Genomic DNA, 26734 nt, shown 5'->3' with positions numbered 1-26734 from the left:
ATTAGATTGTCTAGTTTGAGAAACAAACGCCTCACAAGTCCTCAACTGGCAGCTTCATTAAATAGTACCCGCAAAACACCAGTCTCAACATCAACAGTGAAGAGGTGACTCCAGGATGCTGGCCTTCTAGGCAGAGTTGCAAAGAAACAGCCATATCTTTGTCCAGTGTCTGTGTTCTTTTGCCCATCTTAGTATTTTGTTTTTATTGGCCAGTCTGAGATATGGCTTTTTCTTTGCAACTGCCTAGAAGACCAGCATCCCGGAGTCGCCTCTTCACTGTTGACGCGGGCACTATTTAATGAAGCTGCCAGTTGAGGACTTGTGAGGCATCTGTTTCTCAAACTAGACACTCTAATGTACTTGTCCCCTTGCTCAGTTGTGCACCGGGGCATCCCACTGCTCTTTGGGGTTTTAGTCTCGGTTTCTGTATAGCACTTTGTGACAAATTGGATTGATTGATTGACAATTAATTCACTCCAGTGTAATGCCTATTAGTTCACTCCAGTGTATTGTGAATTTCAYGCAGCCAGTGTAAAGGATCTACTCTGTACAGAGTTACAGAAAAATGGTCTAAATGTAGACATTTGAACACTTTTGAAAGTACAAAATTCACTCTGCTGAGAGTGGATGCATATACACACTGCAAAAGTGTTCAAATTAGCACTACAGCGAGTTAGTTTAACACTTTTAACACAGATTTTGCTGTTTACTCTTATGGTACTATTGACAGAAAACTGACCAAATCTGGAAGAACATTTACCAGATCTGTTCACCACACAAAAGGTAGAGGAAAAACGTTACAGGGAAAACCCATATGAACAAGAGCAATAATTAAAATAAATCTTCAAACCAAACTGAACTATTTTACATTTTGGCGTCTAAACTTGATTATTTTTGCAAGACTAAAATAAGTTCTAATCATGTGTCTAACTATTCGAAGCAAATAGGCATCCTTACAGTATGTGAGATGCCTGCATTGGGCAGATCTGTTAGCTAATTACAGCGCAGCTCTGAGAAGGGAGGTACTTGTGTGGTGGGGGCTATTTCTTATGATGCAAGGGGCAGATATGGTATAAATACTCACATCATTGTACTGGGAGGCAGCAGATTCTCCAAAGTGCTCCTAACCTAAGGATATACAGCAGCAGCAGTAGGAGGACAGTGGTGCTGAAGATTTCTTACCCCTTTTTGGAACTCCAACTCACTCAACTGCATGCCGGTATGTGTGCTCTTCCTCTCTATCCGCTTCATCTCTTGGCGCAGTGAACAATAGGGCCCTTCCGAGGCCTGACTCCTACTCCCACTGGGATGAGCCAGGACTGGGCAGGTGGAAGAGATGTTGGTGCCTTATAAAACCAAGGAGGATAGCCAGAGTTCTAGGAGAACAGGCTGAGATCCAGGAGGCTGAAACTCAGTATTCAAATGAATTTCCTTGCTATCTATATCATTTGTTGTACTTTTTTTTGTGGGGGGGGGGGTGTAATTCAGTTATGTGTGCAGTTCAGAGTTCAGTATATGTGTGCAGAGAGAAGAAAGAGTGTTACAGAAATGTCATTGCAGCAACTTCAAAATTAAAGCTAAGCAGTGTTGGATCTTTTCTTGTTTCAGAAAATGGAAGTAAGAGTATTGAGCATCCTCATCCTCCTGGTGGCCTTGACAGCTGTTCATGGTAGTGGTTCATATATAGTGAAGAAGGTAATGAAGGTCTCCCCCCAATACCAGCCCTACTCTGTGAAGAGCCACGGTAAGAACCAACATCCTCGTCTACATTGCCTGGTATGCTACAGGCGATGTCTTTGAAATCGCTGTGATACAGTTTCAATGGACAATGTAACAGTTCAACTATAATCAATGATTCATTCTAACATCTTCGCACTTTCCCACAAACAGGCAGATATATGTGCACATTTTTCCACTGAACGTGTGATTTCCATCTGAGGATGTACACTTTCAGTTCTTGCACAGGGACACTCAGACATACAGTTGAATTAATGAATGACATTTTATTTTTGTGTCATATTGGCAGTAGACAACCCATCCCTTACAGGATCAATTGACACATAAACACACGTTATAATAATTCACAGCGATAGTAACAGTTGAATCACATTATCTTGCATACCGTCTGAAGTGAGTACGCTGTGTATGCAGTTGTTATCGTTCTCACTCAGGCTAAATAACCCTATTTCTTCAACAGTCATTTTGTTACAATTCTACAACTGAGCGTTTTAATACCTTCACAATATCTGTACTTCAATTGAGTTTAAATTGATTTTTTTTACTGGATTCTCAGTCAATCTCTTGGTGCTGTCATTAGGTTTTAAGAAGTGATTTGAGGATCCCCAGTTAGATCAGTGATTCAGTTGTATAGAACTTAGTGGGGAATATAGATGTGCTGATATTTTAGTATTTTTAAAATATTTAACTTTAAAAAACGACACTTCAGTACAGATGGCTCATTTCAGTCATTTATAAAATGGCAATAAGTTGGACTGTCTATAAATATTTAATTGTTATCTTCTATTGTAATGAATAGCTGATTTTGCCCTACCTAACTGATGGTAACAGTAACGATACTGGATTTTTTAAAAGTCATATACAGTATATAGTTAGCTAATGCATTACTAAGGAAAAAGAGACACATTGTATGATTCTTCTTATGTTTATGTTTCAATTAACTATATATATATATGACTTTTTTTTTAAAGTCAGTATCGGTACTGTTACCRTCAGTTAGGTAGGGCAAAGTCAGCTATTCATTACAATAGAAGATCTAGAAGATAACAATGAAATCATTTATAGACAGCTCAACATCATTGGTTTCTTGCTGTAACAAATGAACATTAAATTGTCATCAACTGTATTTTCATATCATATAAAGTAGTGTGTAAAATGGTACATGCCTCTTGTTAATATTATACGACTTTAACACCGTCAATTACAGTTCAATCACCCAGAAATATATAGGTGTGCCTTTCAAAAAGTAGAAACATATGTTTTGATGAATCTAAACTAGGCCTCGACATTTGACCAAGGACACGCCGTTTACACCCTGGGTCATGTGACCACATAAACAATTAATAAAAAAAAAAAAGACTCTTACAATTCATCATTCTGCTTTACAAATGCTTGTTTTCTCCCCATACTACAGTTTCTTAAGACAGAAATGTCTGCTTTTTTTAATGGTGAAATAAGAACAGGTTGAACCCTTGAGAAAATTACTTTGAGCTAATAATTCAGCAGGTTTAAATGTCTATGCAGGTTTGACTTGCACTGTTAATGCTATCATACCCAATGCTTTCGAAGTGGCAATTCCTAAAAAAAAAATGGATTTCATATTCTAGTTTGCCTTATTAGGCGATTTCCTCCCCCATGCAGGTTTAACATACATGGACAAAAGGGCAATTTCATTGATAAACATTTTGAATAAATGTGCCAAAATCATTGGAATGACCTTGAGGGAGAGTGTACCCCGACATTTTGCAGGTGATTGGGGGCCATGTATAACAAGCATCTCCGAGCAGGAGTGCTGATTCAGGATCAGTTTTGGATCATATCACAATGAATAAGATTATATGGACAGGGGGGACCTGATCATAAATCAAAACTCCTAATTTGAGACACTTGATACATACAGCCCCATGTTCCCATGTTTCCAGCAAAAGGGGGTGTTAACCAAATGTCAAACTAGAGCGAGGTTAAATTGGGAAACACGACTTACTTCTGTCTAGCTAGCGAACTAACTTGCCTACCCAAAACAAAGATGTAGTACACCATTTTGGTAAATGATCAGGCGGTGAATTGCATTCTGGGAATCCTAGTATAAACAAATAAGGTATCCACCAAATGTACATGACTTTTGAATATGGAAACAAACAAAAAAATGATMAKTGTTCCTCTGACAATTGCTGAGTGTAACACAATACTTTACTTATTTTAATAAGTTCTAATCCTCTTCATTTTTCATGTCCATAAATTAAAATGTCCATCCTCCATCACTCAAACAAGTAGGAGGGCCTGCCCCACCCAATTAGATTGGGCAAATACATTATTATGAAAACAATACTCCTCGTCCACCATCCACCAATGTATTTCTGGCTATGCCCCTGCAGTACAAAGACCAAAAGTGCACCCATTTGTTGCCTGGGGTGGTCTAGCGGTCTAATCGGCTGCCTTTGATCATATGTACTGTGCAGCTGTGAGCATGGGTCCGAATCCGACTCAGTGCTCTAGCACCCTCTCTCCTCCTTTCTTTCATCTCTACACCTCTATATCTACACCCTATCCAATAGAACACAACAAGTAGGATAAGGTGCTCCACTTGTTTGTAAATTAGTGTTATTATTAGTATTATCTTAATATTCTTTTTTACTACATCCTGGCACCTAAATGTGCTCATAGTACCTTGAGGTGCCCACATAGGGTAATGGAAGTCAAAGTATTGTGCTTTTAAAGTGCACTACATTTCTGTCTCCCAATTCTATAAACTTCTGAACAAGTATGTGCACTTATGTATACTTAATGGATTTAAAACGAAAAAAATATGAATATGCTTACACCTTTCCAATGCTTTAAAATATGTATGGAGGAGTGGACAAGTGCACACTTCAGGAGTGGCACACCAATCTCAGCTCCTAGTCTTAAATTAAAATAATAATAATTGGAGAATGATCGACAATAGTAGCTGACTTAATTATAATTCTATAATTAGGTAGAGACAATTGCCAATAACACATTTACTACAAGAGGATCACTTGTCATCTGTTGTATTAATAAGGTGACTTGTTATTTCTCCACAGTGGTGTCAGTGGCAGGAGAGCCCGGTACCCCAGGTGAGCCCGGCCCAGAGGGACCACCTGGCCCACCTGGCCCCGCAGGGGAAAGAGCTGTGGGACAGCCCGGACCAGAGGGCCCTGCCGGACCACCAGGACCTGCTGGCTACTCCGCACCTGGCAAATCTGGCTCTCCGGGTGGTCCTGGTAAGCCTGGTGTTCCTGGTGCAGCTGGCGAGAAAGGAAAGGTGGGGGCAGCTGGACTTCAGGGTCCCAGGGGCATGCCTGGACCTGCTGGAAGCCCCGGACCTGCTGGAATCTCTTCCACCGGCATACCTGGACCTCACGGTCTGCACGGAGCAATGGGACCAAGGGGGGAAACAGGTCTTAAGGGGCATCCAGGTGTGCCTGGTTCGTCAGGAGCTAAAGGGGACAGAGGAGTGGGTATCCCAGGGGCACAAGGTGAGACAGGGGCTGTGGGACCTATGGGACTTGCTGGGCAGCCTGGAGCAGTCGGTGTTGGAAAGCCAGGCAAGCCAGGATTCCCAGGTGAGGCAGGAAAGTCAGGTAGCCCAGGTAGGGATGGGGGTGCTGGTCCCATTGGATTGCCAGGTGCTAAGGGCCACACTGGGGTTCCTGGTGTAGGTCAGCCCGGAAAATCAGGTGATAATGGGGCTCCAGGTATGCCTGGTTCATCTGGTCCTAAAGGTCATCAGGGATCAACTGGAGCAACTGGTGCTCCTGGTATCCCAGGATATGGAAAGCCAGGAGCAAATGGACAGAAAGGTGAAAGGGGAGTTGTAGGAAGCACAGGTACAACAGGTCAGAAGGGTGAGCCAGGAGCACATGGATTCACTGGAGCTACTGGTGCTACTGGGCCCATGGGTCCTGCCAGTCCTCAGGGTGCAAGAGGCTTCCAGGGAGATACTGGGGAAATGGGTCCCAAAGGTGACACAGGTGCAATGGGACCCCAGGGACCAAAGGGATATAAGGGAGATCAGGGAGCACAAGGTTTCCAGGGCAAGCAAGGTTATACTGGGGCAACAGGGCCAACTGGTGCCAGTGGAGCCACTGGAGCTCCAGGTAACAAAGGTGACACTGGCCACACAGGTTCAACTGGTGCTTCAGGTGTCCCAGGACCTGCCGGGCCCAAAGGTTTCCCAGGGCGCAATGGTGAGGCAGGTGAGGCTGGAGCTGCCGGTGCCCCAGGTACCAGAGGCCCGGTTGGACCGGCTGGTTCCGCAGGTACACCTGGCCTTAAAGGACACCCAGGTCTCCCTGGCCCAGCTGGACAGGCCGCTAAGGGAATCCTTGGCCCTCAGGGTCCCCCTGGGCTCCCTGGTAGTGATGGTCAGGATGGTGGCCAAGGCCCTGCTGGACCTCCCGGCCCACCTGGTCCTCCTGGCGAGGTGTTTTTCGAGAAGAGCATAGGCATGGGTGAGGTCATGGTGCCTACTCTTGTCAAGGCCCCAATGTCTGCTTTCTCTGTTTCCCTGGCTAGTCCTTATCCTCCATCTGGGGAACCCATTAAGTTTGACAATGAGGTGTACAATGCAGAGAATCACTATGACACTACCACTGGGAAGTTCACTTGCCAGGTCCCTGGAGTCTACTACTTCTCATACACCATTCACGTGAATGGGGCTCATGCTCTGGTGGCTCTGTACAAGAACGTCACGCCGGTCATGTTCAGCTATGATGAGTACAACAAGGGCTTCCTGGACCAGATGTCCGGTAGCACTGTCCTTATGCTCGATGTGAATGATACAGTCTACCTTCAGATTCCCGATGATGAGGCCAATGGCATCTTTGCCGCTGAGAACGTCCACTGCTCTTTCTCTGGGTTCCTTATCGCTTCAACGTGATACGGTGTCACCCAATAACCACACAACAAAATCTGCAAGCTATTTATCAAACAAGTTATCTCCCTGTCTTTACCAACCAGGCAGTTCTCTCTTTTTTGAGGAATAGAAGCATCCCGAATTGAAAATACAAGAAGTGGGTGCTAAGAGGAAGGAAATCTAACAAGTTATCGGGGATGGGGAGGCAATCAACAAAGTTACCAATGATTCACAGTTTTATTTTGTGAGTGGAGGCAACATGTGAAATTGAGGTGTTATGGCTATGTTGTGTCCTGAAAATGTCTTACTGATTACAGCAAGTGATTCTTGTTTTTGTGTATGTCTGTGTTTTTTTACAACCTTTTTTTTGGTGACCAATCAGATATATTAATTACTTTCTGTGCACCATGTTGTACCTGACTTCCTTGTATGTGACTTGAATATTGTGAAATGGCAATGGTCAAATTAACCATAAGAAATAAAACAAGATATAACACACCACAAAATACTGACATACAAATGTAAATTGCTTACCAACAACATTGTTATATCTCCAAAGATGAATGTCATATAAAGCAAAATTACCAAAATAAATGTCTTAAAAAAAAAATTGGGGTGTGATTGGGACTTTCAAACAATGCAAAGGTCATTAAAATGCATACAGAATACTGATGATGTTCTTGTCACAGGCAGTTAGCTAGTTTACATAAAGGGATAGGGCAAGATTATTTTACACGGCATCAGATAGATACCCTTTTTACGTCTCTGCGTGCATTTTGAAGGAAGTTGCTATGACTGGAAGTCTATGGGATCTGCTAACATGCTATAACTTGTGGCAGTGTCGTCTCTCTCTCTCTCTCTTTCAGAAAGCTTCATTTTCAGACCACAACTTTAGCTTGGCTTGTGGGGGCGAAGCAAATTGATGAGGAAGTGGGGGTGGGGGTGGGGGGGGGGGGGGGGGGGGTTAGGGTTAGGGTGCTGGGTGCTGGGAAATTGGATGTAGCAAGGGTTGTGCCTGCATATGACACATTGTGATAGTTTAAGGGAAGTCCAAGATCAAGGCTTAACGTTTTCTGTGCAGCGCACCACATGGTTTACAACTCAAGTTCGATTATGGAAGGAACTAGTTTTAGTTCATCGTTAAACAATTGGTGTTCTTCACAATATCAGATGTCACTATTTGAGACTCTGTAGTAATGCACATTATGCTCGTTATGGGGTGTACATAAAGGACTAAAGACCTTTTTACACATTTTTCGATTTTGTAAGAACAAACGTTCAGAAGATATTTTTAAGCATACTGTATTGTATGTGTGTGTAGCCTCACCCCAACCCTACTGACGGACTGACCCTAAAGCCCAGCAATCGCACCCCAGAGCCTTTTTATTACAGGTGGGCAACCAAGGGGTCTACAACTCTGTCCGGGTGTACCCGGATCCCTCTGGCTCATGTGTCAATGCCGTGGAGTCACCCTCCCTAATCCCCCCTCCGGTTTCCACATGGCAGAGATGGAAGTGGATCAACCGACTCCACAACTAGCAAAGAACCTAACCCGGGTTCGCATCCCACCCCTAAACCTAACCTTAACCCTTACCCGGGTTCGCATCCCACCCCTAAACCTTAACCCTAACCCGGGTTCGCATCCCACTCCCACCTCCGACCCTAACCCTAACCCAGGTTCGCATCCCGCTCCCAACCTTAACCCTTCCTCCTCATCATCCCATCAACAGAAAATACTCATCCCCTTGGTATCAACATTTTCACAAAGAGTCAGACCCCTACATCAAGCACTAAAATACAACTTCTCCATAGTACAACAGGTTTACCCACCCCTTCATCCTTACAGAATCATTTCAGCATTCAGGAAGAATAAAAATCTCAAAGACTTATACTCAGTCAGGCAAAGTTCAGTAACATACCACCACAACCCCCCAAACACCATACCACCCACTACAGACAGAGAAAATTAATCTCCAATCCCCACAGTGACACCTCTGCCCCGATCACAGAAAGCCTCTCCCTCAGCACCTCCAATGTTATCTATATTATCATCTGTACAATATGCAATAAACCCTATATCGGTCAAACAAAACATACAATAGAAACCCGGTTGAAAAAACATCTGTACAACATCAAACAAGCATAATTACATACAGTACTGGTTAATCACTTTCAAGATCACCCCATCACCAACCGCAGTGTATCGGTTCTGCAGTCGGGTCCTGGGTGGACCGGGAGTCAGCGAGGGGCAGCAGAAAGCAATTGGATCAGAGTTTTAAAAACCATTACACTGGAGGGTTTGAATGAGAAACAGGGATAGGGCGTTGAGGGGTTGGAGGGATTTAACCTTTTTAGTTGTAATACGAAAATGTCAATTTTGAAAGAAAGGTGGTTTGATGGATAATGTGTATGTTTCTCTGTTAATACATAGTTCTAAAACTGATTGATTTCAGAGCATGCACTTGTTTATTCATGACTTCGAAAATTCGGCCCTCCGGAGGCCTGGCCTACTGCTTTTAAGACTCTCTCAGTACCATCTTTGTTTTATTTATGATCCTATGCTGCCATCTAGCGAATCTTATACGGCATTTTATTAAGACATTGGAGGGGCACATAGGAACAGGCCTGTGCACCTAGAAAAAACGAAAGTTTATTTTAACCCTACCAAATATAAAACCTAACCCTACATGGACTTAAAATGACATCAGATCGACCTTGTGGATTCCCAAACAAACAAAAACCTAACCCCACCCCTATCCTAACCCTAACCTCACACTTACCCTAACCTCCACCCTACATGGACTTAAAATGACATCAGATCGACCTTGTGGATTCCCAAACAAACAAAAACCTAACCCTAACCCCACCCTTATCCTAACCCTAACCTCACCCTAACCCTACCCCCTACATGGACTTAAAATGTACGTATGACCAAGGATGAAGACATCTAAAACCAACTCTACTAAAGTGGGCAACTATAGGGTTCTACAACCTGGGCGGATCTGTGCCCGGACCCCTTGACTACCATTCGGCAAGCGGAGTGCAACCCTCCGCCCCGGTCTCTGCATTAGCTTGAAGGCATCAGATCGACCTTGTGGATTCCTTGACAAACAAAAACCTAAACCCTAAACCCCTAACCCTAACACACAGAACCCGGTTTCTAACCCTAATCCCAACCCTAACTCCCAGGATCAGGACCAGAATGCCTATAAGGACCACCAGAACACTGGGGCTGACTCCGACCTCCACCCTCAAAACCACCACCACAGACCTCTGGGCCAGCCACCCATATCCCTTTCTCTCCCCTTCCCTAACCAGGGTCTGAATCCACAATCCAATCCCCTTCCGCTACCCTCAGACTTTCCCTCGAACCCCCACTCCCATCTTGGGTACAGGGTCTGAGCCCCAGAGGTTACCTATCATCAGCACCTATTCAGACCCAAACCAACGCATAAACTCAAGACTAAAAAGCGCATTTTTAAATACACAACATGCCTTCAAATTGAAGGTGGTAAACACACCTGAAGTACGGTTCTTGTATGTCAATGAACATTAGCTGGATTAAATATGCACAGTAATAGGTTCACTGTTTTAGATACCCTACCAGAAGAGGGGGAGACTAACGCTCACACCATAGAACTAAACACAACACCTTCCATCCAACACATAACCAAGACTTATTTTAAACTGGTACAAGCTACACACCACAAACACATTATCCTACATGCACTGGAAACAGACATTTCCAGTGGGAATGATGAAACACGTAAGGAAATTGACAGACTTTATAAAACCATCTTCCCCAAACACATCTACAAAGCAGAACGTGTCAGTAAACAGTAACAATTGGATGTTGGCTAACATGCATATCTTGCTTGAACATTATGAGACCATACTGAACACTATGTCCCCTACAGGCTTTCCTTTCAACGATATCGCCTTCAGACAGCGGTTCGTTGGGCTGAACACAGGTACAAACATAGATTGCACGATAGTACATTCCCCACAGTGACAGCCCTCTTACAGGACCAAGTAGCTACAGAGGCTCCTCTTCCCACCTCAGCCATCTTACACCACTTCACTACCCCTACCCCAACTCTAAAAACGGGAGGTCTTCCTCCACGAGCCACTAAGAACCCTAGACCACCTACCCAGATGACAGGACCTTCCAAACAAACTCCAATAGAAGAAATCCCATCACTTATGGCTGTCAGGCTAATCAAACCTGCAGTAGCCAAAACTACACAGATTCCCAGATCTGGCCAAATTGGAAGAGCCTCACACTGCCTCCAGACTGAGTAATAAGAAATATGCTTTAGACATTGTGGCCCCCATTTTCCAGCCCGTCAAACAAAACCCTTCCACACACACCACACAGGAGACAGGGATGGGGTAACACCAAACTTGATATTCCCTCACCCCAGTCAAGCAACAACAACTCAGCCCCCAGAAACAATTGTCCAGCCCAGTATAGCACTCCGATCTGACACTCACCCATTCATGATTAATTTTGAGCTAATAGAAGAGGATTTCCCACCCCTACAATCTACCATAGTTGAAAACCCACATACCACAGCCAAACCAAAGACCGTTATGGTTGAGGCCCAAGTAATCCATACACCTTGGAGCCAAGTGGCCATTCCAACCACCTCTCCACYCACCGTAGCAATAGGGACAGCACAACCACCTGGTAAACCTAGATCTAATAATGTGGCGGTGTACTCTGACTTGAACATCTCAGGTCCATCTAGCCCAGACACTAACATCTTTACTTCTGTTTCCACAGAGACCCAAACCAACATACCCATAAACCCCACTGAGACGGTGAATAAGGAGAAAGGGGCTAAGGGTGATARAAATGTGATGATCGGACAGACTAAAGGGAAGTTAAATCCCAGCAATGTCCCGTCTGAACCCTCCCCAACACCTACTTCTCCACACACCAGACCGCCCTTACTACCCACTCCACGTAGTATGTCTCCAAAAAATGGGCTCCCCAAAGAACCTATGGTGAGACTGGAACTCAATTTCCCCTCTGAAACATCTCCAATACTTTCTTCTCCACATACTGGAAACCTTGTACCCACCCCACTTATCTTGGGTACTATGAAAAAGATTGGCCAAGAACCAATGGTTAGACTCTCTCCTCTACCTAGATACTCCACCCCAACATCTCCACCATCTCCCAGATTATTGTATCGACCCACCAGACATAATTTGAGCACAAGAAGGACATATGATTGTTATATAACTTCACATAAACCGATCATCATCATAGGAGATTCTAACCTTAGTAGAATTCCACCACACCCTTTCAAAACACATTCAGATAGATAGTTATCCAGGAGCACAATKTCATCACATTACTGGGGTTTTGGCCAAGTCCACCCCAACACCAAGGTGGTTGTGCTGTCCTTGGGGATAAATAACAAAGACCAGGAAAGGAAATCAACACCCATAAACCAACTACAGATACTCCACAACAAAACCACAGTCATGTACCCCAATGCCACCATCTACTGGCCAATCATCAACTTCTCACCCAACCTCACACGTCAACAGAAGGACATGCTGAAACATATCAACACATACATCACTACACATTGCAATGCCCTACTTGAAATACACCACTCAGAATTCATCACTGAAAATCATGACTACATACATTGGACACCAGCTACAGCAGCCAAAATACTGAAACATTGGGCCACTCAGCTRAAGTGSTAGAAGAGGGTACGTGCMTAGGGCAGCCCCTCCACCAACACACYAATACTATGAATCTCTCCATGGTATTTGTTCTGTCCTTTTCTGAGACTCGGCTGCTGGAGAAGGGACTGACGTTTGTCCCGACACCGACGCGGTCTGACTATGGGGACCTGCAAAGGGACATCCATAGGTTCCATAGAAACCTCAAGTTATTAGACCATTTTGACTACACTACTGATTTTATTACGCAACCATTCGCTGCAAGATCCCAATGGGGATCCCCACTAAAGACATTATCACAACCGATCAGAAAACGTATTAAAACCAACACACAGATTATCAGAGATTTACATAGCTCTACTATTACAACCACACATAACATTACACAAGAAGAAAGACTAGCTATAACCCAGCTAAGACAAAACAAACATGTAACAATTAAACCAGCAGACAAAGGCTCCAAGATAGTGATAAATAGCAATATCTCTTGGAAGCCAATCGCCAACTTTCCAATATACAACACTACACACCCATCCCCACTTCCATACAGATGCAGACACAGACACGAGTCAGACAGATTTTAGCGTACCTTTATAAAAATACATTTATCTCACATAGACAGAAAGAATATTTAGATGGACCTGATATACCGAGACAGAAATTATTTTACCTCTTACCAAAAATTCACAAAACACCAGAGACGTGGACCGTCCCTTTCCGGGTCCCCATGGGAAGACCCATCGTCTCGGATTGTGGTAGTGAGTCATCTCCAGCAGCCGAATTCATAGATCATTTTCTCAATCCCATCTCACAGAAACATGCCAGTTACATTAATGGCACATATCACTTCATAGACACACTTCGTAAAATCCCAGTTCCAGCACAGGCATACCTTTTCACCGTAGATATAGACTCTCCTTATACAAACATAGACATCCCCTCAGGGATGGCAGCAGTGGAAGCCGCACTCCGAAGATGTCCAGACAGACAGAGACCAGACAATCACAGACAATCACATTTTACAGCTACTTTAACTGGGGGTCAGAAATAATGACTTTACATTTAACAACCAATACTATCTACAGATTCATGGGACAGCAATGGGCAAAAAGTTCGCTCCAGCATACCAAACATATATATGGCGGACTGGGAGACTACAGCTTTGGGAAAATGCCCACTGCTTTCCTTGTTTTACAAACGCTACCTGGACGATATCTTCGGAGTGTGGCAACACAATCTACAGGACTTCACCACATTCATAGACATCTAGAACAATCACCATCCCACCATTACAGTTAAATATGTCATACGCCCACATAGAATAAACTTCTTAGACACCACCGTTTTCTTTCCGGACACTGAAGCAACCATAGTTGACCTACACACTAACGTTTACTTCAAAGAAACAGACACACATGCATTACTCCACCGATCCAGTTTCCACCCCAAACATACCTTTAGGGGAATTGTCAAATCACAACTCATCCGATTCTACAGATTATGTACTCAACAGACGGATTTCAATACAGCTACACACACATTATTTGAGGCATTGAGGAGGGGGTACTCAAAGCGGTCACTGAGGTGCATCAAAGTTGACACGCTTGTAGGCATCATCCAAAATCAATTGCTTCTCCCTCCTAACCTTAACCCAGGTGGCACTGTTCCTGACCCTAACCCTAGCCCTAACCTTAACCCACAGAACCTGGTTTCTAACCCTAATCCCAACCCTTACCCTAACCCCCAGGATCAGGACCAGAATGCCTATAAGGACCACAAGAACACTGGGGCTGACTCCGACCTCCACCCTCAATACCACCACCACAGACCTCTGGGCCAGCCACCCATATCCCGTTCTCTCCCCTTCCCTAACCAGGGTCTGAATCCCAATCCAATCCCCTTCCGCTACCCTCAGACTTTCCCTCGAACCCCCACTCCCATCTTGGGTACAGGGTCTGAGCCCCAGAGGTTACCTATCATCAGCACCTATTCAGACCCAAACCAACGCATAAACTCAAGACTAAAAAGCGCATTTTTAAATACACAACATGTCTTCCTCCCACTACAACCATTCCAACCCATCTCAGCATACAGGAGGAATCCCAACCTAAAAGGACCATCCATGCTACATTTTCAAACAGGCCCTCTCCCATGGAATATCACTACTACAGACAACTGACAAGCACAAACCACACCTTCTGCCCAATCAAACAACTGATGAACATAAACAGCACCAATATCGTTTATGCAATCACCTGTGCATTATGTCATGAAATCTGTCGGGGAAACTGGGTTTACAATCTTAGCATGTCTTAAACACATATATACAATCACTAATAATAAATTGTCCACACATCTAGTCACACATTTCCAAACACACCCCATTATACACCTGAACATCACTGGCCTAGAAACTATCTCCACCTGGACTATAGCCCAGAGAAAGGCCGCAGAATCCAAGTGGATAGCCACCCTTAGATTTTCGGCTCCACTTGGACTGAATGGCAAAAAATAAGGGTAGGTCAACTATTCACACATTTTACATTTTCACAAACACAAATCTTTCCATAAACCCAGGATTGAAAATAATAACAGAGGAGATCACAATAGGCCAGTGCAACTCAAGGTGCAACACCTCAATAAACAGAATTTCCCATAAACCTAAACCTAACCCTTACCCAGACTTTAATTCAAAGGGACTCTACTTCTTTTAGTACATTTAGGTTTTATATGGCAGGGAAAGATAATCTTACAAAACAAGAAAGTAAATCCTTAAAATCCTGAAGTAACAATTCCAAAATAGTTATAAAACCAGCAGATAAAGGATCAAAGATTGTTATATTGGATAAAACCCAGTACCTCAGAGGCTAAAAGACAATTGAGTAATTCTAAACATTATAGACCACTGGCTCATTCTTTGCAGCAGGAGACCCAGAGACAAATGAGGCAGATTATAGGTGGAACTTTATGAGAGTAATTACATTACAAACAAATGTTTTACCTACAGTATATGCACCAGATACCCCACACCCTAGACAATTTTATTTGTTGCCTAAAATCCACAAACCTCCTGAGACTTGGACAATTCCTTCTGAGGTTCCATGTTGTAGGCCGATTGTATCGGACCGTGGTTCGGAGTCATATAGAATAGCGGAGTACTTCGATTATTTCATAAAACCTCTGTCACGGAAACATCAAAGCTTCATTAAAGAAACGGATGATTTGTGACAAAATTGAAAGAAATTAGTGTGCCTCAAGAAACTGTTTTTTTCAATTTATATTGACTCCTTGTATACCAACATTGACACCAACTTGGGTCCTAGAGCAATCAAAAACATATTCCATAAATATCCAGACCTAGATAGACAAGATGGGGCATTATTACAATTACTGGAACTTAGTCTAACAAGAAATTACTTTGAATTCTACTCTAACGGGTTTCTTTAAATCCATGATACAGCTATGGGAAAGAAGTTTTCCCCGTCATATGCCAATATTTATATGGCGGAATGGGAATAATCAGCCTTCCCCAAATGCATAAAGCTTCCAATCTTGTATTGACGGTATCTAGATTATATACACTGCTCAAAGAAATAAAGGGAACACTTAAACAACACAATGTAACTCCAAGTCAATCACACTTCTGTGAAATCAAACTGTCCACTTAGGAAGCAACACTGATTGACAATACATTTCACATGCTGTTGTGCAAATGGATAGACAAAAGGTGGAAATTATAGGCAATTAGCAAGACACCCCCAATAAAGAAGTGATTCTGCAGGTGGTGACCACAGACCACTTCTCAGTTCCTATGCTTCCTGGCTGATGTTTTGGTCACTTTGAATGCTGGCGTGCTCTCACTCTAGTGGTAGCATGAGACGGAGTCTACAACCACACAAGTGGCTCAGGTAGTGCAGCTCATCCAGGATGGCACATCAATGCGAGCTGTGGCAAGAAGGTTTGCTGTCTGTCAGCGTAGTGTCCAGAGCATGGAGGCGCTACCAGGAGACAGGCCAGTACATCAGGAGACGTGGAGGAGGCCGTAGGAGGGCAACAACCCAGCAGCAGGACCGCTACCTCCGCCTTTGAGCAGGAGGAGCACTGCCAGAGCCCTGCAAAATGACCTCCAGCAGGCCACAAATGTGCATGTGTCAGCATATGGTCTCACAAGGGCTCTGAGGATCTCATCTCGGTACCTGATGGCAGTCAGGCTAACTCTAACTCTGTGCTGGTACACTGGATTTAGGGAGAAGCCGGTGCGGACTGGATCACATTTTAGACAAGTAAAATACATTCAGAATATATGGTCGGGTCTAGGGGCTCCAGTATGGGAGGTATTTCAATTGAAGACCACCAACATTGTATATGGAATTGAATGTCTACAATGTGGGAAACTGTATWTTGGAGAAACTAGGAACATCTTGGAAGCCAGACTCAAACAACATCTATATCATATAAGTAAAGAGTCGGTTAAAACCACATTATACACCCACTTTAGATCTCATCCAGTAGCTCAGTTAAGAATAGCAGGGTTAGAATCGAACCAAGGGTGGTCGTTAAAACACAGACAGATCAAGGAACGATGTTGGATTAAAAAATGGTGTACTTGTAATCCCACAGACCTTAATGAAAAGTATTAGAGACCTTAACCTTTCTAACCCTGATCTTAACACTAAACTGAACCATCCTAACCCCAGCTCACCCTAACCCTAAACCTTGACTATAACCTCAATCCTGACCTTAACCTGAACCCTAACCTTCCCCTATAACCGAAGGCCTGATCCTAGATCACCACCCCTATAACCGGAGACCTGATCCTAGATCACCAACCCTACCCGAAGGCCTGATCCTAGATCACCACCCCTACCCTGAGAGGATTTATGAATCAAGTCCTCAACTGGCAGCTTCATTAAATAGTACCCGCAAAACACCTGTCTCAACGTCAACAGTGAAGAGGCGATTCCAGGATGCTGGCCTTCCAGACCTAACTATTTTCAGGTCTCTCCAGAGATATTAGATCGGGTTCAAGTCCGGGCTCTGGCTGCACCGCTCAATGACATTGCGACTTGTCCGGAAGCCACTCCTGCATTGTCTTGACTGTGCGCTTAGGGTCGTTGTCCTGTTGCAAGGTGAACCTTCGCCCCAGTCTGAGGACCTGAGTGCTCTGGAGCAGGTTTTCATGAAGGATCTCTGTACTTTGCTCCGTTCATTTTTCCCCTTGATCCTGACTAAATCTCCCAGTCCCTGAAAAACATCCCCACAGCATGATGCTGCCACCACCATGCTTCACCGTAGGGATGGTGCCAGGTTTACTCCAGACGTGACGCTTGGCATTCAGGCCAAAGAGTTAAATCTTGGTTTCATCAGACCAGAGAATCTTATTTCTAATGGTCTGAAAGTCCTTAAGGTGCCCTTTTGGCAAACTACAAGCGACCTGTCATGTGCCTTTTACTGAGGAGTGGCTTCCGTCTGGACACTCAAACATAAAGGCCTGATTGGTGGAGCGCTGGAGAGATTCTGGGGGGGTGGAGCCTCTCTGGGGGGTGGAAGTGGATCGGGTGGTATGTTCTATATGAGCAGGGAGCTCAGGGGTGTGTGGCGGATGAATCAGAATTAGTTGGGTAACATAGATAATTAAGATGTTTTATTTGCATAATATGTTTATGTGAGATACTTGTCATTAGAATATATCCCTTTGGACTATAGTGTTGGCAGTTGCACTTTTCCCTCAGCTGGGGCTCAGTCACTTGGGGCCCAGAGAGGGGAGAGGTCAGGCTTGTCTTTCACATGTCCCTGGTGCTATGCAGAATATCAGAAAGGGAAGAGGACAGAATGGAACATTGTCTTCATATGTGAATGTGTCTTTACCTATTATTAAACCATGTGAAGGGATGACGTGATTAATGGGGAACCAATTACTTGTCTCCACAATGTCTGTGCGCCAGTCACTCCCTCCTTTTCCCAGGTGTATGGCAGTGTCTGGAAACATTGTAGGTCCTCTCTGATCTTACACTTATCCTGGGATAGTGTATGACCTAGAGGCTCACTCCCCTCAGTGAGCTTGTCCAGGAGTGATGTCAAAAGGGGGTTTACTTGAGATGTGAGTATCTAGAGTTGACAATTGATATATGCCATTGGATTAGTTGGTGCTTTTGTACTATGAAGTACCAGGAAAGAGATTAGAACCTCGTCTTAGAGACCAAACTGAACGATAATTTATAGCGAATGCTATCTGGCTATGGGATACTCCTCTCTCAAGTAAAAGTCTTTCTTTGTGAACAGTTCCTATTATCTGTGGTTTGTCATGTCGACTAGGGGGGTGGATCTTTGCTATAAAAGATCTCAGTTGCCATTATGGTGGCACTCTCAACGGTTCATTAGATATAGTGAAGTGTTGAAAGTCAAATTCTATTGCCAAGCTTAATTATTATTAAAGATGTAGCTTAAGTATAACTTTGACTGGTGTGTGAAGTTTGTCTCTCTCTCGCTCCTCATTTGGTAATACAGAAATTAATCCACCACAGGTGTCATCCTGAATACACACATCCTCCTCAGACAAGGTCCTGGAGTCAGAGAGAGGTCATATTCATCAGGTTAAAAGACAGATGGGTCTAAATGTCTCTGTCTTGTTCATCAGGTTAAAAGACAGATGGGTCTAAATGTCTCTGTCTTTGTTCATAGGTTAAAAGACAGATGGGTCTAAATGTCTCTGTCTTGTTTCAAGCATGTGTCTTGCCACTGTTCTCAGGTTAAAAGACAGATGGGTCTAAATGTTCTCTGTCTTGTTCATCAGGTTAAAAGACAGATGGGTCTAAATGTCTCTGTCCTAGTATTCCTCAGGTTAAAAGACAGATGGGTCTAAATGTCTCTGTCCTCTTCATCAGGTTAAAAGACAGATGGGTCTAAATGTCTCTTAGTACTGTTCGTATTGTTGCCATCGTCTCTTTAGGAGTTATGAGTTAGCTCACCTTTCCAACGTTGCTTTTTGGGAAGTATTTTGTCAAAGCCTCCTTTGCTTTGTCAAAAGCCCAGTTCTTAATGCACACTATCAACAACTACAGAGCAAAACAAAACAAGGTTCAACGTAATAGTGATGTAAGAATGCACAACACGGCAAAAGACAATTACAACAGAATGAGAAGGGGAAGACATGAATGGGCAAGTAGTTGCGCAGTTCACTATAATGCACAGTGGTTGTTGACCACACTACACAGTATCTTCCCTCTGGAGTCACTCAGACTCCATCTTATAATGTTGGACAGGGCTGACATGAAAATCAGAACAGTGTTTAGGGTTTCAACAGGGGACCATTCAATGATTATACACAGTGTGGACAGATCTCACCAGCTCTCTGATAGACTTCTGTACTCTCTCCAGGTCTTCCTGGGGAACCGGCAACTCCTTGCGGATGCTGTCCAATATGGACATAGCAGACTCCAGTGAAGTGAGGTCCTCCTGAGAGTCAAACGATAAGTCTGTGGATGGCAAGAGAACAACTGTGTCAGTGATCTCCGACTTGAATTCAAAAGACACAGCTAGCTAGCGATAAGGAACAGCAGACTGTGGCACATGGGGTCATTTCAGGTGTCTCTGATTTAACAGGGAATGAATATTAGTTCATACTGTTACCTAGATAGTGATGTAGCTAGCTAGGAAGTTACTTCATGTTTAACTCAAAACTCACCAAATTTGTCACCATCGTGGTGAGGAACCGTATTACTCAAATCTTCTTGTTCATGGCATTGTTGGCTTCCAACGGCCAAACCAGATGACCTGAAAGAGGACGTCGTTGGATAATGTGTTAGCTAGCGTCTATTAATGGGGCTAACTGCTTTAGCGCCTGTTGACGATAAGATCCCGGTCAGAAGATCATACCTCATCTGATCTTCTCTCTGCTACTGCAGGACCAGAAGGCTCCTGAACCGCTTCTACCCCCAAGCCACACTGTGCAAGCAGAGTATATGCAACAGTTTGGGCTGCCTGGCTCATTGCGAGCTGTGTGAAGACCATTTCTTCCTAACAAAGACCGTGATTAATTTGCCAGATTTTTACATAATGACATAACATTGAAGGTTGTGCAATGTAACAGCAATATTTAGACTTAGGGTTACCACCCATTCAATACAATACGGAACGGTTCCGTATTTCACTCAAAGAATAAACGGTTTGTTTTCGAAATGACAGTTTCTGGATTTGACCATATTAATGACCAAAGGCTTGTATTTCTGTGTGTTTATTATAATTAAGTATATGATTTGATATTTGATAGAGCAGTCTGACTGGGCGGTGGTAGGCAGCAACACTTTCCTGCGTTTGCCAGCAGCTCTTAGCAATGCTCGAGGCACGGCGCCGTTTATGACTTCAAACCTATCAACCCATGAGATTAGGCTAGCAATACTAAAGTGCCTATAAGAACATCCATTAGTCAAAGGTATATATGTTAGAGCCGATTTTGACATATTTGTATAAAAGACAGAACATACAGAGCTCCATGTATGTTTGTGTAAATATATAAAATATTAATTATATGATGAAATATTAGGTACCCTTATGATTTATATTTACCTAATTGAGATATATTCATTTGTTGTTAGTGTAACTTAGTTTTTGGCCCCCCCTCTTGCCCATTCATTGTACTGTGGTACGTGTGTTAGGATAATTGCAGGAAGTTGGGCCTTCGGGGGGGTGGGGGGGTCCTTGCTAGATGTGGGAGCGGTATAGTTTTTTGACCATACAGACAAACAAACAGGTCATATTATGTATTTTCCATGTCAAGTAATCTATACTTTAAGTTGCTTGGAGAATCATTTTTTTTTGGTTAGATATAAGAAGAATAAACCTTTTTTTTTCACCATATCCCTGGATCTCATTGAATGTTTTGTCCGTTTGGAAACCTTGAGTGTGGACTGTATGCGTACGAAACAACCCCGCTTCAGTCTAGGGCAGTGGCTATGGTAAAGAGGAAAGGAAGCTACTACAATCAAGTCAAGAAACTCTGAAGGATTACTATCAGAAGGAAATCTCCGGTTCGGACACACGCTGGATATTGTTCTATTTGTCATTGCATTCGGACCATAAGGACAGCTCGCTTGGAAGGACTTGAACTCCTAGAATTCGCCAGCTGTGACTAACCACTGCGAATGAATGATCTGCCCTGTTCAATGCGATCGTTTGATCATGCATATTATGGAAGTGCAAATGTGCTTATAATTGGAATCGTTTGAAAAACGTGGGAATGGAATTCAAAACACAGCGCTGTGAAAACAATTTAGAAGTTCAAGTTTTGGAAACACTGAGATCCTATGCACAATGTAGCCTAATCATATGTCTAATATTTGGCCTAACGTGGAAATGCAATGCATCAACGGAATGCAACTAAAGGCTCTAAAGCTACTGCGTGTTTAAACTTCATTAAAGGAGACAAAGCTTATTAATGGGATGAAGTGTGCCAAACTTCCACATGTTCAACTCAAAATGGGTCACTATGTTGAAATGGATGACTGTGTTTTAAAGCATTAAAGGAGGTCTAAAGGGGCATTGCGTTTAACAATCAAATCAACAACTGTCATTGTAAATTGAGTGAACTAAAAGAGAATGATGGAGGATGAAATCCCAAGTAAGACCCCACTGGATAGGGCAGAGGAGCATTTAAATTCACTCTATGCAGCCCGGAGAGGCAAACTTGGAGTGTGCACACGCAAAATGAATGAAATAAAAGTCCTTGTTGATGGAGGAAACATTGAAACTGTGAATGGGGGTCTTGAAGCATTTGATGCTGTTCTCAATGACTAAGAATGCTCATGAATCTGTGCTAGAGCTAGTCACAGAAGAGGAACAGGAAAATGAGAGCATTAACTATTATCAACCAAGAATGAGGACTCATGAACATTTCCTGAAAGAGGTGGAAATATGGAAAAAGGCTGAAGTTGAGCCACAAACGCCCATTGAACCACATGACAGCATTTCCAACGTGTCAAAAAGATCAAGTAAAACAAAGTATTCTAAGACTGCTTCCTCAGTGTCCTCTGCACGCCTAAAAGCTGAAGCAGAACGAGCAGCTCTACTAGCTCGCCAAGCATCATTACAGGACAAGCATGCATTGGAACTGGAAAAAGCTCAACTGGAACAACAGAAAGCTCAACTGAATGTTAGGATGGAAAAAATGGCACTGGAAACAGACATAGCAGCATATAATGCCAGACTGAAGGTCCTGGAGAGTGTTGAGTCAACTTCTCAGTCCCATGCTGTGGCAGCCCACTTACTAAGCCAAGAAGATTGAATGAACACTTATTTTGAGAACCAGGAACCCAAGGTCTATGATGAACCTGAACCATCACCTGTTGAGTTTGCTGCATTAGGTGCAGTTCCAAAGACCCCACTACAGAGGGTTTTGCAACAACCGACAACAAAGCCATCAAAACGTTTTCAGAAAACAGTCGTAAACCACACCCTTCAGCAGCCAACAGCAAGGTCTAGCAATCAACACAGAATCAACACTGCGGGTATCAGCCATAATACCAGCCATGATAACCTCTCTACTGTCATGCAAAGGCAGAATGAAATTGCTGACTTCCTTGTACTACAGCACAAACAGCCCACACTCCCTGTTAGGGAGATACCTATGTTTGACGGTGATCCTCTACACTTTAGGCCATTCATGCGTGCATTTTGAGCATGGTATAGAAGATAAGCAGTCACCAGGATAGGCTCTATTACCTGGAACAGTACACCTCTGGTCAGCCCAAGGATCTGGTCCGTAGTTGTCTACATATGGAAGCCAGAAGAGGCTATGCAGAGGCTAAGAGGTTGTTAAAGGAACACTTTGGCAATAAAATCAAAGTCACCACTGCTTACATGGAAAAAGCTTGCAACTGGACAAACATCAAACCGGATGATGGAAAGGAACTGGGTGTACTAAGAGGTTGCTGTAACACTATGCAAGACCTACAGAACCTGGAAGAGCTTAATCTTCCCTCCAACATAAAGTTGATCATGTCAAAACTTCCCTATATATTAAGGGAATAATGGGGTTCTACAACATGTGATATTTTAGAGAGAAGCCACCTGAGAGCCCAGTTCAGTGACCTTGTGAAGTTCATGGAAAAACAGGCCTAAATACTGCAGGATCCGTTGTATAGAGATACTCAAGATCCCCTGTCCAACAAAAGGTTTAAAAAAAAAAAAAAACTGCAGCTGACTTTAAACAGCAGTTCAAGTCCAAGAATAGGGGAAGCAGCTTTGCCACTGCAGTAGCTGTAGTGGCAGATTGTGACTCTGAAAAACCTCTAAAAGAACAAACATTCCAAGTAAAGAGACCAGGCATCTACCCTTCTGATTCTCCCAGTATCGCATGTGTATTTTGTGCTGGTGAGCAGTTATTGGTTGACTGCCAACAGGTTAACTTCTCTAGGGTAAGGGGCAGCATTCGGAATTTTGGATGAAATGCATGCCCAAATTAAACTGCCTGCTTCTCGGGCCCAGAAGATATGATATACATATAACTGGTATATTTGGATATAAAACACTCTAAAGTTTCCAAAACTGTTAACATGTCTGTGGGTATAACAGAACTGATTTGGCAGGTGAAAACCTGAGGAAAATCCATTCAGGAAGTAGTTTTTTTTGTTGGTTTTGTAGTTTTCTATTCAATGCCATTACAGTATCCATTGACTTAGGACTCAAATTGCAGTTTCTATGCCTTCCACTAGATGTCAACAGTCTTTAGAAATTGTTTCAGGCTTGTACTCTAAAAAATGAGGAAGTAAGACCAGTCTGAATGAGTAGACCCTAAAGTGTCACAGAGCTTTTTCTTGCGCGAGACCGAGAGAGTGCCTTTCTTGTTTACCTTTTATATTGACGACGTTATTGTCCGGTTGAAATATTATCGATTATTTAGACTAAAAACAACCTGAGGATTGAATATAAACATCGTTTGACATGTTTCTATGAACTTTACGGATACAATTTGGATTTTTTGTCTTCCTGTTTTGACTGTGTTTGAGCCTGTGGATTACTGAAGAAAACGCGCGAACAAAACTGAGGTTTTTGGATATAAAGAGACTTTATCGAACAAAAGGAACATTTATTGAGTAAATGAATGTCTGCTGAGTGCAACCATATGAAGATCATCAAAGGTAAGGGATTAATTTTATCTCTATTTCTGACTTGTTCAACTCTTCTACTTGGCTGGTTACTGTTTGTAATGATTTGTCTGCTGGGCTATGTTCTCAAATATTCGTAAGGTATGCTTTCGCCGTAAAGCATTTTTAAAATCTGACACCGTAGTTGGATTCACAAGAAGTTAGTCTTTAAACCTATGTAAAATATGTTTTGTTTTCTGAATTTTTATAATGAGTATTTCTGTATTTGAATTTGGCGCCCAGCAGTTTCACTGGCTGTTGAAGAGGTGGGACGCTAACGTCTCATGTACCCAAGAGAGGTTAAGGCACAGCCACACGAATCCAAGGTTGAGTTTCTGAGATCAAAAGGCCTTTGTGTTGGCTATTTGATGAGAGGACACTTAAGCAAAGAATGTAAAAGAAGGATGACCTGTCAGAGCTGTAAAAGAAAGCACCCCACTATCCTGCACATTGAAGGAAGAGAGAGATTTAGATCTCAAAAGGCAGATATGAGTGGTGTAGCAGTAGGAGACTGTCAGCAGTGCTCTTGTTTCACTGGAAGCTGGTGAAGATACCGGGGCCGGTACAGATTGTGCACTTGCAATTGTGCCAGTTCAAGTAAAGATGGCAAATGGAAGCAAGTCTGTGTTAACCTATGTGGTTATCGATTCTGGTAGCTCATCAACATTTTGTACAGAGAGACTCATGAGGCAGCTGAAAGCTGAAGGCAGTGAGACTGAAATCCTGCTACGCACAATGTGGCAGGAGAGTCCTACCTAGAACTTTGAGAAATCTGGATTAGAGATTGGCAACGTGGAAGGCGACACATTTCTTGCATTACCAAAGGTCTACACTCAGAATAAGATCCCAGTGACGAGAACATTCCCACTCAGAAAGATCTCAAAAGGTGGCCATACCTGAAAGAGGTTCAGTTGAAGGAGATTGATGCCGACGTCAAACTCCTGATTGGCGTAAATGCTCCAAAGGCGGGAACCCTGGCAAATCATAAATAGCCAAGGCAACGGACCGCATGCAGYGAAAACCCTCTTTGGATGGGTGATGAACAGTCCTCTTAACAATTGTACCATGGCAGAAGAATCTGGGCGTCCTACGGTGATGGCCAATCGTATCTCAATGGCCGACCTGGGGGTTCTTCTGGTAAAATCAGTACAACCATGACTTCCCTGAGAAAGAGTATGAAGAGAAAAGTGAGATGTCAGCTGAGGATTGTAAGTTTATGGAGATAGTATCAAGCTCCATAACCCTCAAAGACCGTCACTACTACTTACCATTGCCCTTTCACAAACAAAGATGTAGTCCTGCCAAACAATCTTGACTTGGCAAAGCAGCGGGCTCTAAAATATTATCAGGAAGTTCAAGAAGGACAAAGGTTACGCTGCAGAGTACAAAGGCTTCATGGAAGAGAAAAGGTTACGCCGAGAAGGTACCACAAGAACAGCTCCTCAGAGAGAAAGGCAAGGTATGGTACATACCACACCATGGCGTTCACCATAAGTGCAAAGGAACAATACGAGTGGTGTTTGACTGTTCATCATCCTATAAAGGCACATCTCTCAACAGTGAACTCCTTCAAGGCCCTGACCTGGCAAACACGCTTATAGGAGTCTTGCTAAGATTTCGGCAAAGCACATTGCCATGATTGCAGACATTGAAGGAATGTTCCATCAAGTACGTGTCCTTGAAGATGACTTAAGACTTCCTGTGATTCCTATAGTGGCCGGACGGTGATACTAACATAAGATTGGAGTACAGAATGACGGTACATCTTTTTGGTGCTATATCCTCTCCAAGTTGTGCACACTTTGCACTGCGAAAGACTGCAGAAGACAACTGTGAGAGGTACGATGAAGAGGTGATTCAAACAGTCAAGTCCAACTTATGTTGATGACTGCCTCAAGTCAGTGGCCACAGAAGAACAAGCCATAGCTCTCACAAAAAACCTCAGGGATGTGTGCTCTCAGGGTGGGTTCAAGTTGACCAAGTGGGTCAGCAACAGCCGCGCTGTGCTGGCTTCTATCGCTGATGAACACAAAGCCAAGCAGATTAAAGAACTGGACCTGGACAGAGAAAAGCTGCCTGTTGAAAGAGCACTTGGAATCCGATGGAACATTGAAAGTGATGCGTTTACCTTCCGAGTCACTGTCAAGAACAGAGCCCTTACAAGAAGAGGTATTCTCTCCACTGTCAGCTTTGTTTATGATCCATTAGGTTTCCTCGCCCCATTCATATTAAATGTAAAGCAAATATTCAAGTGCTCTGCAAACTAAAGTGTGGA

The 26734-nt window shown here is 43.3% G+C and overlaps 1 protein-coding gene across 1 annotated transcript; it reads left to right on the top strand.

Moving 5' to 3' along the window:
- Nucleotides 1-1090: 1090 nt before the first annotated feature.
- LOC112067773 (collagen alpha-1(X) chain-like) lies at nt 1091-7119 on the top strand. The gene is made up of 3 exons (XM_024146244.2): nt 1091-1219; nt 1609-1744; nt 4800-7119. The coding sequence occupies exons 1-3, from the start codon at nt 1214-1216 to the stop codon at nt 6635-6637; spliced, it is 1980 nt and encodes a 659-aa protein (XP_024002012.1). The 5' UTR covers nt 1091-1213; the 3' UTR covers nt 6638-7119.
- The last annotated feature ends 19615 nt before the right edge of the window (nt 7120-26734 follow it).

The sequence above is a fragment of the Salvelinus sp. IW2-2015 genome, unplaced genomic scaffold (assembly GCF_002910315.2).
Source record: "Salvelinus sp. IW2-2015 unplaced genomic scaffold, ASM291031v2 Un_scaffold16326, whole genome shotgun sequence".
In the NCBI taxonomy this organism is placed as follows: Eukaryota; Metazoa; Chordata; class Actinopteri; order Salmoniformes; family Salmonidae; genus Salvelinus; species Salvelinus sp. IW2-2015.
This window is presented reverse-complemented; position numbering and strand designations above follow the sequence as displayed.

What these genes read in the sequence shown, in the direction of transcription:
- LOC112067773 (XM_024146244.2), top strand. An exon ending in CTACTCTGTGAAGAGCCACG is followed by an intron (nt 1,745 to 4,799) that starts GTAAGAACCAAC and finishes ATTTCTCCACAG; the next exon opens with TGGTGTCAGTGGCAGGAGAG.